Below are 16,932 nucleotides of genomic sequence, written 5' to 3' on the forward strand. Positions count from 1 at the left end.
TGGAGAAGCGTTTTAATGAGTGACTAAATCTTGACTGGTTTTGTTGCTGGTACACCTAAAGGTTTCAAATGAATATAAAAATTTGTTACCGAACAATGTCCTGAATTAAAACACGTTCAAGACTCGCCTTGCAAAACACACGTCTTACGGACAGAGCCAAAGTCGGTTTATTCTTATTGTGACACCAAGGTCTACAGGTGTAATTCTAAGCTGTAAGTTCAAGATTTTGTTTGGTACTAAAGTTATCAGTCATGTTTCATAGACCACTCGAAAAATATTGATGCATTTATTGAATATTTTAAACTTGCTGTTCCTCTTCTTTTGGTATAGTAATTTTTTTTAGTATACTCATAGTCGTATAATGTAATACGCCTCTCCCGATACTGTGTTTTTAGGCGACCTAAAAAAACACATATATCAGAGGAGGCGTCTTTCATTGTGGGAGTACTCACTACACTCCCTAGATGTCCATAATGTAGATCTATATGTCACTAATATGCTAAACCTGTCTGCTATCACTGCATGTATCAGGATTGGTCGGACAGTAGTCCAACAAATTGATCTCCACTTTGTTTCTGACATTTCTTGTAGCTACCAGAAATGTCAGGAGAAGAAAAAAAATGGAGATCTACAAGTGTGTTTAGGTCAGACATTATTCGAAATTAAGTTTCAACTGAAGTCAGAATCAACAAGTTGTTTCAAGATTAGCTTCTTCCCACCTACATTAGGGACTTGGAACAAATTAACGTCAATAATTGCATAAGCTCCTGACTTGCTATCTCACAAGCTGGAGCTTTCCAATATCATATTCTAATGAACCAGTCAGCTACAAGTAAGACCTAGTGATAGTCAGGGCTTAGTCCTACAATGTAAGACATAAATATCGGGTGATGTGTCTTATGTTGTAGGACTAGTCAGGGCTATGCAGGTTGAATTTCATCTGTCGAATCACCGCTACATTAACCAGATTGGTCTGAGTTTGAAAGTATGAACACATAGACTGACACTCTTTTTCTTTATTTATGCCTTTCCTATCATTCTGTCTGTTCTATTGCTACCCTCCTTCCTTTATTCTTGACCACAAGCCATCCATTGCTTAATAATTAAGTGTTACTAAGTCAGCATATTTATAGATAGATAAAATATAATAACCGTAAGTTTTGGTTGTTTTATATCAGATTCTCTCCCAAGGACCCCAGACATTTGGAGCTAAGGATGACATCCACACTGCACCTGGTCTCCATCACAGGAGTCTGACATTTTATGTATATTTATAGTACATATATGGTTATTTCTTGTTGATATATATTTATAGTGCAGATAAGATTATTTTGTGTTGTAAATTGTTTTGGTCATATTTTACAGATAAAACATCAGACTCTTGTTGGCCCCATAGGTTCAACAGTAAATTTGCATTTAGAAGTTTAGCAGGAGATATTATAATATTCTTTTTCTATTATAGTAAAAAATTATAGTATATTTTTAATCAAGGAAGTATATGTGTTTTTTATGGTAGGTCTGTTTGTTGTCTCTACAAGACAGCCATTTTATATGTAACTATAAAAAAATAAGTTTTTTTGTAAAGAAAAATTTGTATGTACAATATGCAAGTCTTTTATTTTCAGAAAGATTCCCTTAGCCCTTAATATGGCATCGGCTTTAGGAAGTGTTGCTTTGAGTGAAGAAAAATTAAAGACCCTAATTCATCGAGCAAAGCAATGGGCACTTCTTTATGGTATGTACACCAGATGTCTTTATGAATTCATCGAGCAAAACAATGGGCACTTCTTTATGGTATGTACACCAGATGCCTTTATGAATTCATCGAGCAAAACGATGGGCACTTCTTTATGGTATGTACACCAGATGCCTTTATGAATTCATCGAGCAAAACAATGGGCACTTCTTTATGGTATGTACACCAGATGCCTTTATGCCAGTTTTTATCTCCAAATGAATCAATATATTTCTACAGATGAGTCTTGTATCTTTTTTCATGCTGTAGAGAAATGTTTAATGGCCTCAATTTCAGTAATGTTATCATTTTGTATTTCAGGTTTTGAAAACCATGCACTGTAAATGCAGTATAATACATCATATGACTGTAAATACAATAATAATGCATCATATCACTTTTCACAACAGAAACCTCATATTCTACATGTCCAAGCTTTTACACAGTAAAATCAAAGAGACTGGAAATAAGTACTTGAATCGCTTAAAAGCTGCATACCTTCAAATATATTTTTTACAATAATATTAAAACAGCAGAAAATGATTCTGTGTTTTTGCCGTTTGCAGTATTCTTGTACAAGCTCTGTAGCAAATATACATCACAAATTTTGCCATGTAGCAAATATACATCACAAATTTTGCCATGTAGCAAATATACATCACAAATTTTGCTATGAAATTTAAAATAAACATACATTCTGTTCTTAAAAAGGATGAAATGAAGGCTTTTCTGATATGTCAAGGTGACTAATATAAATGATGAGTTAAGTGGAATTTTTTTTGTTGCAGATCCTTCTTTTGAAAGATCCTTCATGGCAACAACATACAAGGATGCCAACTATTCTGTATGCACATTGCAGATTGCATAAAACACACATTTCTCCATCAAATACATTACTTATCCCATTTCATTAGGATAACTTTCTCTTCTACCTGCATATCCAGCCTTCCAGGAAAAAAACTAAAAATGCTTCCTGAAAATATATAGAGAAAGGAAAGCAACTCTTACATGTTACCTCCTCTTTCTACCCACTAGGTGGTCACTGTTATACTTGGATGTACCAATTGTAACTATTGCTATCATGCTGAAAAGATGATCTCCATAGAATCCATTTACTTTTACACTTCAATTTCAAACCATCCATCTGTATAGTTAGTCACAGTGTTGTTTTATATTGTGCACACAACATTATTGTAAATTTCTGTGAATTTATTAATATTTTCGCAGTTGTTGTACTGTTCATTACTTTTACATGTGATTTAGATTGATAGCATTCAGTTTCACCAGAGAAATTTTGGGGCTTGATTGTTACACTTCTAAGTCATTTTGATAATGTAGTTTGCATTATTTCAATTTATATATGCGCTTGTTTGTTCCTTTTCTTCATAACAGCACAATGCAAGAGGTGTAAACAATTTGAGGTTGTCAACAATGACACAAGACACGCATCTGCTTCATTGATTACTCTCATGGGGACTGTCAGGATGCTCTCTCCACCATCCATGCAAATGCAGAAACAGCACCAGAACATAACGTATCTGTGAATACTGTAAAATCGTTGATTAGTCTCATGGGTGATGCGGAGATGCTCTATCCACCCACCATGAATATGCATAATAGTGCCAGAATATAATGTATCCATGAATACAGTGGAATCATTGATATGTCTCATGGGTGATGTCAGGATGCCCTCTCCATCCCCCTTGCAGATGCAGAAACAGTGCCAGAACATACTGTATCTGTGAATACAGTAGAAAGCACAGATGGTTCTAATCAGACCTTGGAATTGCATATAAATGAAAAATTGGACTTGCCCTTGGGAAATCTGAGTTTGCCCCAAACATAATATTCCAACATGAGTAAAACATATGATAAAATGAATCCGATATATTTTTAATGAATTTCTTGTTCTTGCTTGTATAAGATAGCAGATTTATCTTTTCATCTCGTGTAATTATCACATAAACAACAGATCATAAACACTGCTTATGGGTGCTACATTTGTTTGGTACATCGATCATGCTTTCAACAATATCCTCTGGTGGTTAATGTTATTGGTGTGTGCCCTTTATTTATGCACATGTCCAAGAAATCTTACGAGTTAACATTATTGACAATTAACACTTACTCACATAGAAACTAGTGACATGCATCAAAACAATCCCTGACAAGCCAGTTGTGTTGAGTCAGCAAGCTCGCAAGTTCCCAGAGGCTAGGTTAGGACCTGGAAGTCAGCTAATTCCTGATACATACAAATATTATGATCAAAATGTAACTGATAAGTTAATATATAACTATTTATTCCTTATTTTTCAACAGATTTGCTTTAAATAGTACATATTCACATTACTTGTCTGCAGAGAAGAAGTAAGACTGACATTGACTACAAGATTAAATAGAAGAATACAGTATATACAAACAATAAATAAAGGTGCTGAAGTATATGCTTTGACAAGATCGCAGGATATAAAACTTGCGGAACATAAAGCATTATGAATGGAACGTGACCCCTTTCTCTTATCAGTTTTTTTTTTTACTTGCCCATGGACAAGTAACTTGAAAACTTGAGTTTGTCCAAGCTGAATTTGAGCTTGTTTCAGAGTAGGGCAAGTGGATTTGTAAATCCCTGATTGCTAAAATTGTGGTAAGAGATCTATTTAAGTAAAACCACATCATGATACAGGTAGAGTAGATTTTCTGGAATTATAATAGGTTAAAATGTGATTAGGCCAAAACCTACAATTAAGGAGAAGTTTAAACAATAAAATTAATCCAGCATGATGGAATTTATTGCCATACCCATACTGTAACAGGGAGAGTGCTATAATGAGGGACATTATATTGAAGGACTGGGTTTTTTTTATAGTGCTAAAGCATACATTAATTTTATTTTTCATTTGCAGGTGTGCAGATGCGGAAAGCAGAGGACCCCTCCAACCCTACCACAGTTGACTTTGCTCCAATGACACTATTCCCAAGTCTTCTTCCACGGGCCATTTTTGAGGAGGCTAAATCCCTACAGATACATTTTCAAAGACTGATGCACAGAGCAGCGCATGATCATGCATTCCTTGTCAGCTGTTTCAAAAAGTATGCTTGGTTTTAGTTTCTATTCTGCTTGCATATTTTCTTATATGTCCTAAGGAGATAGTTATTCCAGTAAGCTTATTGTGTTGCTCAAAAAGTTTTCATGATTTTTATTAGCATGTTTATCTGTTTGTAAAGTGCTCCCAACTATGGAATAAATATACACCCAAATCTCCATTAAATACTGTGCCTGCAAATCAGGGTCTATATCACTTGCAGTAGATCTTCATGCCATATATATATATATATATATATATATATATATATATATATATATATATATATATATATATATATATACTTGCTTATTACTGTCATTGAGGTGAAGAAACCAGAGTACCCATCAAATACTTTAGGCCTTGCATAGATAGCTACATTATTTTTGCATTTGTTGGAACTGGCGATTGAACCTAGAGGTTCAAAACAGGTTTATTACCACTGTACTATAATTGCTTCAAGATTAACATCATTGTTAACACTCTGCTAAGACTCCTCCCAAAATTCAGACATGATTGGTAATTGGTCACTAATTTGAAATTTAACAATCTTATTTAAGAATTCTGAGTTGATTCTTAAATTAGAATGTTAGATATTATGTTTTTATTCCTGGGGCCTGGCCCCATCATACATGGAATCATTGATCGTGTTTTCTTTTTTGCTTATATGTACCTTGTACACATGTTTGTTTCCCAGTTATATTTTCCAATATATTCTGAATATTTGCCAGTGATAATGTTAATTTCCAGATGGATAATTTACTTATAGTTCAGGTTTCCAGAATGCTAATTTTTGATGGACAGTGTGCGATTGACAAGATGAAATGATCAGGTGCTAACTCAGCATGTTGGACATTTGTCTTAATTTTGTATAATTACATTATGCAATTATTCAATAATATAGTTTTTATATTTAAATAACATATATTTCCAAACTTTATGATTCTGCAGGTATGGGGCGTTGGGACTTCGACCACCCAGTCATGAATCTGGATTGTCTCCTTTGACCTCTGTGGTCTCATGGATAAATGTCTCATGGCTCCATGGGTTGGGGGACCTGACAGGCTGTTGGCCCTCCTCATCTACTTCTCTGCATTCATTATCTAAGAAAAATGAGGGTTGTCACCACTCTTCTCCTGCATCAAGAGGGGCTTGTCACTCCTCTTCTCCAAGGAGATAAAAATAATGTGTTTTTTTGTTTCATGTGAGCAGAAACTAGATGATGTACTTCCATAAATTCTTCAGGGAGGGAGAAATGAAGAGATAATCCTGTCTTGCCACATGAACACAGACATCATGATGAACTTACAGTCCTTGTAGACTCTTAAAATTTCCAAGAGGATCGAATTGTGTCAGTTCCTTTACCACTTTTGGGCACTCCAACGATGGGTATGGCACTAGAAGATGATGAAGTTTGGACTTTTCACAAGGTGGTGAACAAACAGTCTTCCTCCTTCAAATCTGTGACCAAAGTCTTCTGCCTCTTTCAACCTGTTGAAGGTGGTATATCTGAAACATGCTGCCTTGCTGCAGCAGAGTTTCTACAGTTATGGAGAATCCTTGACAAAATCTTGAAAAAATATTATGAGATGGAAGCATCATGGAAAATGTCCAAAAACTGAAAATCTTCCTTTTACTTGCTTGTCAGTCTGTAGTATTAAAGTGGATGGACCAGATGGGTGTAAGGGAGGAGGAGGCCATGTTGACAAAAGAGCTAATTATATGGTCATCTTTTCTATCATGTTGATCAGTATTATCTTTATTTCCTGTGTACAGATCAAGCTTTCCAGCCTTGTTGGCATAAGCGTCAAAGAATTTATTCATGAAAAATAATACATTTTTCACGACAAAATCTTGGGAAATAAAATCAGATTTGTCAATATTGCTCAATGTGGTGCTTCACCTCAATAGGAATTGCACTTAGATACTTCAAAGGATTGGCTGGAACACAGCTAATATCTGTTGCTTGATGTGGAAACTTTATTTCATGGATTATATGCGTTCAGTTGCTTTCAAAGTTCTGAGGGATAAAAAACAGCTGTGGTCTAGGCAGCAGACTTTGTTTCACTAGGAAGACTTTATATTTAGCTTTTCAAGTTCCTGCTGTTTGCGAACTGGAGATTTCAAGGGGACCAATGTCAGCTTGTATTCATCAAGGATCCAGATTTTATCAATATCTGTGATGGTGGTTAAAATCAGGATAGGTTTCTGGCTGAAGTTCCAATATGTGCCCCAGAACTTCCAATATGTGCCCCAGTCCCTCTGTCCTGTACACCAACATCTCCGATTCAGGGTGGGGTGCTGACCTAGAACCCAAGGAGGTAGTCATGCAGAGCTTGTGGACTTTTGTTCATATTAACAACCAAGAAATGCAGGCTGTTTTCTACCACTACAGCAAATATGGCAGATGCTGAGACAGCGTGCATAAGACAGCGACTTGTCAGCATTGCTATGAACAACACATCATTTGTGGCATGCCTCAGTCATCAAGATGACACTCATACCTCCTCTTTTTTCTTGGAGTTTGGAACCTCCTCCAATGGACAGCTGTTGAGGTTATCACTCAAAGAGCCTGCCACATTCCAGGAAAGGATGGGCCCTCCACACACAATGATCTCTGCACCAACTGATAGCAGAGACACTTTTTCACCCTTGGGGGAAACCAAAAGCAGTCAGTGGGGTCAAACAACAAAGCGCCAACTTACATCTGTCCAGTTCCAGACAAGAGGGCATAGATGGGAGACATCTTCAGTCTGAAGCAGGATAATTAAAAAAATTGATGAAAAATTCTGGACCTCATTTTCTCCATTCATCCACTATGATTGTGGTTCGGTGATTTTATTTTGCATCGCTGAGGAGGGAACTACTGTCTCAGTACAGAGGGTCCATCATGCACAACAAATTATATGTGCTCCATCTTCATCCCTAGCACATTTCAAATGATCCATCTGCCAAAATCAGTTTTCCAGCAAAGATGACAACTGCATCACCCAGACTAGAAGGCAGTCAGCTTCCAAGGATTTACGATGGTAAATGGAGAAAATCTGTAGGAAACACATGAAGTCTTTCTGTCTGTATTTAACTGCATTTGCAGAGTTTCTTCTTTTTCTTTTAGAAGAAAATGGCCATCTTTGTCTCTTCCAGTAAGATGTACCCTTTCTGATTCTCTCAAGTTTTCTGTAGACACCAACTTAGGTTCATACTGTCATCTTTTTAGAACTGAATGAAGATTTATTTATCAATGATAAAGGGTTGTTTAATGGCAACTGTGGTTCAGTCTCTCATCTTTGCCAGCCAATGTTTCTGGCCAAATGAAAGCTACCTTTGATAGCCCCAGATCAGGTTGAAATTTCCAGTTTCATTTCGAGCTGTTTTGAAGATGATCAAAGCAGACTTATTTGCCAACATAGAGCATCACACTGCAATGAATACAAATCAAACACAAAAAGAAAGAATAGAAATCATTGCTTTTTTACTGTCAAATATATCGCTCTGGTGGCCTAAGTGGTCAGAATGTCTGCCTCAGATATGAGAAGTCATGGGTTTGAACCCTGGCAGAGTCATACCAAAGACTTATAAAAATGGTACTAACAGCTGCCTCGCTTGGTGTTCAACGTTTAGAGGTTTGTATTAGAACTGGTTGGCCTGGTGTCAGGATAATGTGACTAGGTGGGACATAATGCTACATGTCTGCAACATGATGCTGCATTGCTAGACATCACATTAAACTGACACACTGTAGACATCATAGCGATGTGACTGAAAAACATTTAAAGCTACGTTAGAAATATATATAAAAAACACACACACAGGGGTAGCTCAAATATTTCAGCAGCTCTCATCTTAAGATGGGTTATTCAATCGAAAGAGGTTTTCAGTCTCACACTGAGAGAACTTTGTTTTAAGAGAATCAAAATTCATGAGGTCAAGGCTATTTCTGCATCTTGTCTTGTCTGGTTGATGTGATGATGACTGCTGTCAGGTGGTTTCACCCTGCCTTTGCTTCATTTTACCTTTGCTTGTATGGTGTCGTTGTTGTTGCTGTTGTAGTGTTTAACACCATTTTTCAGCACACGATAGGCTATACATGGCGGCCAGTATTAATGGTGGAGGAAGAACCCGGGAAATCCCTGGAAAGAACCACCGACCCTCGAGAAGCTACTGGCAAGCTTTCTCACATACCCACATTGGCCGAATCCGAGACTCGAACCCACGCAGACAGAGGTGATATGGCAGTGATCCGTAACAGAGAGTGCTTTAGACCACTCGGCCACTCGGGGCCCCTGTATTGTGTCACATCAGAGCAAAAGCATCAATGTATTAGACCCAATTGTGTCCACCTAGCAAGATGTCAAGCCATTCTCCAGTCTGGTACAACAAATATTAAGTATGTAATATTTATCTGCTGTCATTGCCTAATTTATCTCTTCCTTCCCATTCCATTCAGTCTCTTTCCAAGCCAGTGAGGGGATGAAATTCTTTATAATGAAAGCAGCAAAGTATTAGAATGTGATCATTTTGTTTTGTATTCTTACACCTTGGGTTACGGGCTGGAGAGGGGAATTCACAATGAACTGAGTACTAGCACCAGGAAAAGGGATAGTGATACAATAATAGCATTTAAGTATTATATCATTAAAGCTAGTTTACCCCCGGCATCAGTTATATTTCTTGCAGGGAGATGCATAATATTGGGATATATTTCAGTATATTTGTGTTTTGGGGTGGTTTTTTGTTGTGTATTTTCAGTATTTTTGTACTGTAAATTAAAAAATATCCAAGGGGATTTAATTTCTTTCTAACAGTTAATATAAAAGAATTAAATCCACCATAAGAAGTTTTTGAGATTAGATATTAAAGTAAAAAATCTGACTTCAGTAAGTTTTCTTGTCCCGTTACCCTCAAACCATATTATTTTATCTGATGAATATTTTTTTGTTTGTTACTGCTTTACCTCACATTTTTCCATTGACTTTTCATTTAGACTGATTCCAATCATTTTAAAATGTTGAATTGTTCAAAGACACAGCATAACTGTGAGAGTTAATTTCAAAAAGAATTTCATAAACCTTAATTTCAAAAAGAAGAAAAAGTATTGTATTGATGTCTTCTCATTTGTCATCTAGTTTCTCATCTCTCATCTCATCTCATTTCTCATCTAGTGTCATCCAAGTTGATGAGTTTACCAGGAAGCTGTGGGAAATCTATCTGGAAGTTCAAAAACAAGGGTTAGCCCAAGTGAGTGAAATACCATACTTATCCATGGATAAGCTACTTCTGTAGATAAGTTCCATCCTTATGTTTGGTCTCAGTCATTAAGTGATATAGTCAAACCTGTCAACAGTAGCCACTCATGGGAATGGTCAGATTGGCCTTTGTACACACGTGACCTCTGAAAGCAATATCACCTTTCACACTTGATTCTTGAAGAAATACCATGCAGTGAATACCATTATTGTTGTTTTATTATTAGTAGTAGTAGTAGTACAAATTTGATACACTTAAGCAAATTCAGTGTAAAATTGTTCTCAATTAATCTTTTGTCATGAATAAATTTAATATGGTAAATCAACATACTACCCCACCCCCCCCAAGCACATACAAAACGGGGTACTGTAAGACTGATGACTTACCTCAAGTATTTACTAGTAAACAGTTATAGGTAACAAGAGAAAGATAGAATTGTTATGTTTTTCTTTGAATATAAAACTTTTTCCTTGAATATAAGTAAAATAGATTTTGAAATTATAGCAATATGTTAATGACATTCCCAAGTTTTATAGTCTTTGCAATGAGTGTTTGGGGTGGCTAGGTGGTCTAAAGTGCTTGCCTTTACTGACCACTGCCATCTGAACTCTGTCCATGTGGGTTTGAGTCTTGGACTCCGCCAATATGGGTACATGAGAAAGCTTGCCAGTAGCTTCCCATTTGTCAGTAGTTCTTACTGGGGTTTTCCAGGGGTTATCCTTCACCAGTTGTACTGGCCACCATGTATATCCTATCTTGCACTGAGAAATGGCATTAAACCCAAAATAACAACAGCAATGAGTGTTTTATGACTAATTGCCATCATTAAGAAATTGGTCAATGATGTTAAAGTTACTGAGAAACCATAATTACACGTATTTAAAATCATAGAGAGATCCTCAGAACAAAATAAATAACAAATTATCCAATTGTTTTTTCAACATGTGAGTATTCAAGTCACGCAACACTTGTATGAATTTGTGCACTTGGAAAGCAGTGATGCTTGAGAAACTCCCACAACTTAGATGAAAGTCATGCATATAAAATTTCACTATGTGCAGCATATAACATTTTATTTCATTGTTTAGATCAACTTAATAAAAGCGAATTGAAAATTAAAATGTAAGGATACTTATTTGATGAAATTATCTCCAAAGTATGTCAATGTATGTTGATACAAAACAATGCTTTGAAATCTTGCTATTTATTTATAACAGAAAAATGTGTTTACAAGAGGGGTTATGCAATTGATGTACTTTCCTGAATTTTCTGAAGATGAGATTATAGTCAAGGATGCTCTGGGCAGATCATGACTGATAAATTGTGTGAATGTGCAAAGTGAATGGCAGAATGAAGAAAATAATGGGTGAGGTGGAGTTTCTCACCAGACAGAGGACCATAATTCTAAAATACTGTCAGATGCTGGGTTAGATGAACTGCCAAAACAGAAACCAAAGCTTGAAGCAAAGTTTATAAGATCTTAGCTGTTCTCGTACAAATATTTGTAACATAACAGGTGGTATATTGTGCAGTATTTATAAAAGTTATGGGGGAAAAAAGACTGTTTTAAATAGGAGTTAGAGTCTTAATGATATGTGGAGTCACCTGATCACATACATTTTGGGGCAGAGATATTAAGGAGACAATACCTGTGAACTAAGGAAATTTCAACAAAACAACCATATAGAACAGTTTTCCATGCATATGCCCCTTAACTTAAGACAGCAGACCATGAAGGGGTTCTAAGCTCAGAAATCTATCCACATACAAGAGGCCATTGTGGGTATTTAGAAAGCTGTCATTAGCTTCCTATGGGTCAGTGATTCTTACTGCAGTTTTCCTGGGTTCTTTCTCCACCAATTGTACTGGCCAACATGTATAGCCTATCTTGAGCTGTGAAAGGGCATTAAACCCAAAACAACAACAGCTATCCATATACAGATAAGATTCAACTCAGAAACAACAGATTGATGCTTATACAGGGGTTGCATCTTATGGGAATTTGATTTCATTAGAGCCCTTGCCGAGTGGATCAGGAAGAAAGAGATACAGATATTTAAGTGTTGGGTAAATAATAAATTATGGTGATTTCCCCCCCCCCCCATTTTTTATTTCTCTCCCTGTTTTGGTGACAAGGTGGAAGTACCCCCTTTAGATTAAATCCTGGCAGCATATCTGAGTAAATGTTGTGTCTCAAGAACTGACAAACCTTTTGCTAGTCTCATGAGTTCCCATCAGTGTTTAACATGGTGCACAAAAGTACATTTGTTGATTTTATTCATGAAGCAAGTTGTAAAAATAAAGCACGGCCAGAAATTATGACATAGTTTTGTGAATTTTTGTACATTGGATTGGTTTCAGAATGTTTTGTCTTTGAATCTTATGAAATATTGGCAGCAATGGGAAAAATAGCCAACATTGTCTGCATTATTCAGTGTTTAGTTTAAGGCATCTATATGTTACCAAATTTATAATGGCCTGACATCAAACAAAGGACACTGTTTTGCTGACTGGCCAATGAAAGGGATGTGTATGTCTACTTTCTTGCCAAGGTTACAACTGTGTAAAGAACAGCTTCTCTGTGAAATTTTGCACAGTAAATTAAAGTGGAAAATAGGTTAAGTAGTTATAACTTGGCAAACAGTTTATATTTACACAATACTTTTCTTGAAATTCATGTGGAAACAGAGTGTCATGGCTGGTGTCAAGAAGTTTAAATTTCTTGCAGGATAACCAGTTCCCTTTCATGTCCATTTTTAAGTATTCATTGAATTTAAAGTTTTTTTTTAACACTTTTTGATGTTGGACAAAGATGTTCAAAATCTTGGATCATTCTGATTCAAAGTGAGATCTTCTGCATATATTGATATTTTTATATGAGTCAGATGAGTAATATCAGACCTGTTTGGGCCTCTTGTTTTGATTTGTTTTTATATGCCCATCTTAAGGCAGAGCATATAATGTCATCATGTTGTCCATCTGTCTATCCATGTGTCTGTTAACAATTTGGCTTTTGCACAGTAACCTCATTTGTCCAGACTTTGTGGATGGCTTGCAGTTGGGATGATGAAGAACCCTATTGATATAGGACTCAGTGTCGGAGTCATTATGATTAAAAAATGGAAAATGGTTTTCACACAATAGCTTGAGTTCACCACCATTTTTAGTTTCCAAACTGTTTGGCTTCCACCTGGAATAAGGAAGAACCTCAGCAATTTTAGCATCAAAAGTTTAAAGTGCAAGGTCACTGTGACTGATAAACAAAAAAATAGTTCTGTACAATAACTTAACTTTTTTACTATCTATAGTTACCAAATTTTGTCAATAACTTTTGCCTTTGGGGTATGGAGGAACCCCATTGATTTTGGGTGCAAAATGGCAAATATCAAGGTCAGCATGACTGAATGAGGGAAAATGGTTTCTGCACCATTTCTTGAGTTCTTCAGCATCTACAGTCACCAGCTTTATGGATCATTTGTGAAAATGAAAATGTAAATCAAATTAACACTTTTATTGCATCAAACATAATCGGTGTTTACACAGAATAACTAAATATATTAAAACACAGGTTGTTCGGACTAGCATGAAAATAGAAGCAATATAATTGCCAGTAAACATTCACTGTGAACAACATTGTAATGGGTAATATTTCATTTTCATGCAATATTTATAAATTATTACAGGATAACTGTAGATAAAAGTATTCTGTAATGAATACAGTCTTGAAACTGATAAAAACTATGCTTACCATACATTTCTGAATGGGATTTGAAAAACGAAAACTTTAAAATATTTTAATTGACTTTATGTATACATATTACAGACATTTCATTTTCCAAGATTTCCAAAAGAATTATCAAATTTTCTTGGATGTCATGTTTATAAGACAACCCCTACTCTGCATGAATGAAATTTTCAGTAAATGAGAATATATATATATATATATATAGTATTTTACTCATCCAATTGGGTGGGGGAATGGGCTGAATAAGATTCAAACAAATTTACTGTAATATAAATTTTAATGAATCTTTAATTCACTTTCACAACATGCTCAAGTAACATGCACACTAAATCTCTTGTACTGCCTTGGAACCCATTTATTCACATTATTGTGTAGTATTAATTTGTGTTGCAGCCATTATCATTGGGACTGTTCCGGAATGATTTCATGATGGATACCAAAAATGCCAAATTTGGAAAGAACCCATCTCATGAGGTGCCTGATGGATTAGAGTTGAAACAAATCGAGTTCAATGCCATTGCCTCCAGTTTCGGTGGTCTAATTTGTGGGCAGCTGCCAGTACATAGGTAATAATCGTATCAGTCACTATGTACTTTAGCACTTTTGAAAGGGCAGAAAATGCCTATTCTCCATTATACTTGGACAAGTTGAAGATTTTATTTAAAAATGAATTATTTTTTTTCTTCTGATTTTTATAACAAGTCTAAAGCAAACAAAAAAATCCAGGACTTTTCTTTGTGTGCATAAAATTTTACATTTCAGGTGGAGAACCAGTCCCATCTAATGAAGATTTTAAATATTTGTGCCATTGCCCTAGACTCCTACAATGAGGGCTATGGAGGGAATAGTATGAAATCTTCTAGGGCAGCTGCATAGAATATGAATACTTTGCTTGAGGAAACATTTTCTAAGCTAAGATCTAAGAAAAAGAGCTCATGAAGAAGACTTTTTAAATTTCATGGTGCCATTTATCCACATCTTCGAATTTTGCTCAATCCATCCAAAGGTTTTGACACTTGTGTTACTAAGAATAGTTTATGTTTCTGATAATAGGCATTTTCTTTATTTAGAAGATACTGCCTGATTACCATGTCTCATCAGTGTTAGTTGTATTTAGTCCCTAGCGGCAGGTGCAGCCAGCATGCCATATTTTTGATCATGTGACATAGCACAGCTTGTTTGTAGTAGGCAAATATATGACTTACCAGCCAGTGCACTCAGGTCAAATGACATTATTGTTTAATGCAGTGGGATATGATTGTCATTAATGATTACAAAAATCCTATATCTTCTTTTTTTGGTGGCATTGGGGGTAAAGTAGAGGTGGCTTTACAACTCTATTTATTGAATAATAAAGAATTTATATTATGTTAGTGACTTACTGATGTGATGTCATTACAACAAAGGGGTGACATTATGGTATTTGACATTATTATTGCAAAATGAGGTTGGTTATGGGAAGAGCATCATGGCTTCTCCAAGAAAGTTAAAAATTCCAACAAAAAGATAATTGCACCTAAACATTTAGAACTTCATGGGAGGAAAATGATTAAAAATTAAAATATAATGCCTGTACTCCATTTAAAGACAGATGTCAATCCCTATCCAAATTGGAGGGGATATTACTGGTACATCCATATATATCCTCTGGTTATAAGTTTGATGTTGCTACAGAAAATCTGAGTGAGATGAAATAATTTTTACCTTCTGATACTGAGCATCGTTCATTTTGAAAATGTGGTGTCCCATTGTGTGTTCCTTTATTCTTACTTACTTTTCGGTATCACCTACATATTATTTGCAGCATGTATATGCTAGTAGTAAGTGATTAGATATTTGATGTTCTATAAGGGACATTACTCAACTTTATATTCTAGTAGTAAGTGATTAAATATTTGTTCCGTAAGGGACATTACTTAACTTTATATGCTAGTAGGAAGTGATTAGATATTTGATGTTCTGTAAGGGATATTACTGAACTTTGTATTCTAGTAGGAAGTGATTAGATATTTGATGTTCTGTAAGGGACATTACTCAACTTTATATTCTAGTAGTAAGTGATTAAATATTTGTTCCGTAAGGGACATTACTCAACTTTATATGCTAGTAGTAAGTGATTAAATATTTGATGTTCTGCAAGGGACATTACTCAACTTTGTATTCTAGTAGGAAGTGATTAGATATTTTGATGTTCTGTAAGGGATATTACTGAACTTCGTATTTTAGTAGGAAGTGATTAGATATTTGATTTTCTGTAAGGGACATTACTCAACTTTATATTCTAGTAGTAAGTGATTAAATATTTGATGTTCTGTAAGGGACATTACTCAGCTTTGTATTCTATTAGTAAGTGATTAGATATTTGATGTTCTGTAGGGGACATTACTCAACTTTATATTCTAATAGGAAGTGATTAGATATTTGATGTTCTGTAAGGGACATTACTCAAGTTTATATTCTAGTAGGAAGTGATTAGATATTTGACATATCCTAAGATGGGTAATTGTATGAGCAAATTAAAAATGGAATGCAAACAGAAGCAGATTTAATGCAAATATAATTCAGGATGAACACAAAAGAAATTATGAATCCATTTTGAAAGAAACTGAGAATTCAGATTCAAAACACTTAGTGATAAAGTGATGAATGATAAATAAATTGAAATAAAACATGATTGCAATGAATGAATAGATATAAAAACCTATTGGCCTGTATTTCATGCTGTGCTAAATTTCCATGATCAAAAGCCCATTTGCTTGAAAATCCAGGATCAGATTCATTACACATACAATTTTTCATTGCTTAAAAGCTGTTAAACAGTTTTAATTCAGATTACATGTTAGTATTTTCTTATTACAGTCCTACCCACTTATATTGACATCACTTATGTCGACAAGCTGCCTATTTTGACAAAAAAGCAAAGTCCCGGTCCCTTGGTCTACTATTACTACCAAAATTGTCATGCTTATGTCGACGTCGAGATAAAAAATAAACATACATGTCGACTGAAGCCCTTGGTCCCAGCTGGAACAAATCCTTTGTTTTCTAATCATTTATGTCGACAAGCTGCCAGTTCCGACCCATACTTTGTTCAACAATTAGTTGATCTTGCCACCAGGCTT

General features: G+C 35.4%; 1 protein-coding gene across 2 annotated transcripts in view; it reads left to right on the plus strand.

Annotated features, from left to right (window-relative positions):
- Positions 1–109: 109 nt before the first annotated feature.
- The window catches only part of LOC149780497 (glutathione synthetase-like), a 61,561-nt gene continuing 44,738 nt past the window's right edge, over positions 110–16,932 (plus strand). The window contains exons 1-5 of one of the 2 annotated variants that reach the window (XM_089937465.1): positions 110–212; positions 1,626–1,735; positions 4,639–4,825; positions 9,981–10,056; positions 14,204–14,376. In XM_089937465.1, coding sequence (XP_089793591.1) covers positions 1,648–1,735; positions 4,639–4,825; positions 9,981–10,056; positions 14,204–14,376 — 524 coding nt within the window. In that variant the 5' untranslated portion in view covers positions 110–212; positions 1,626–1,647. Of the gene's footprint in view, positions 213–1,625; positions 1,736–1,865; positions 1,913–4,638; positions 4,826–9,980; positions 10,057–14,203; positions 14,377–16,932 lie in introns of those variants that run through there. The other variant, XM_089937466.1, reaches the window with a different exon arrangement.

This window comes from Sinohyriopsis cumingii, chromosome 16 (genome assembly GCF_028554795.1).
Source record: "Sinohyriopsis cumingii isolate HCF-2022 chromosome 16, ASM2855479v2, whole genome shotgun sequence".
In the NCBI taxonomy this organism is placed as follows: domain Eukaryota; kingdom Metazoa; phylum Mollusca; class Bivalvia; order Unionida; family Unionidae; genus Sinohyriopsis; species Sinohyriopsis cumingii.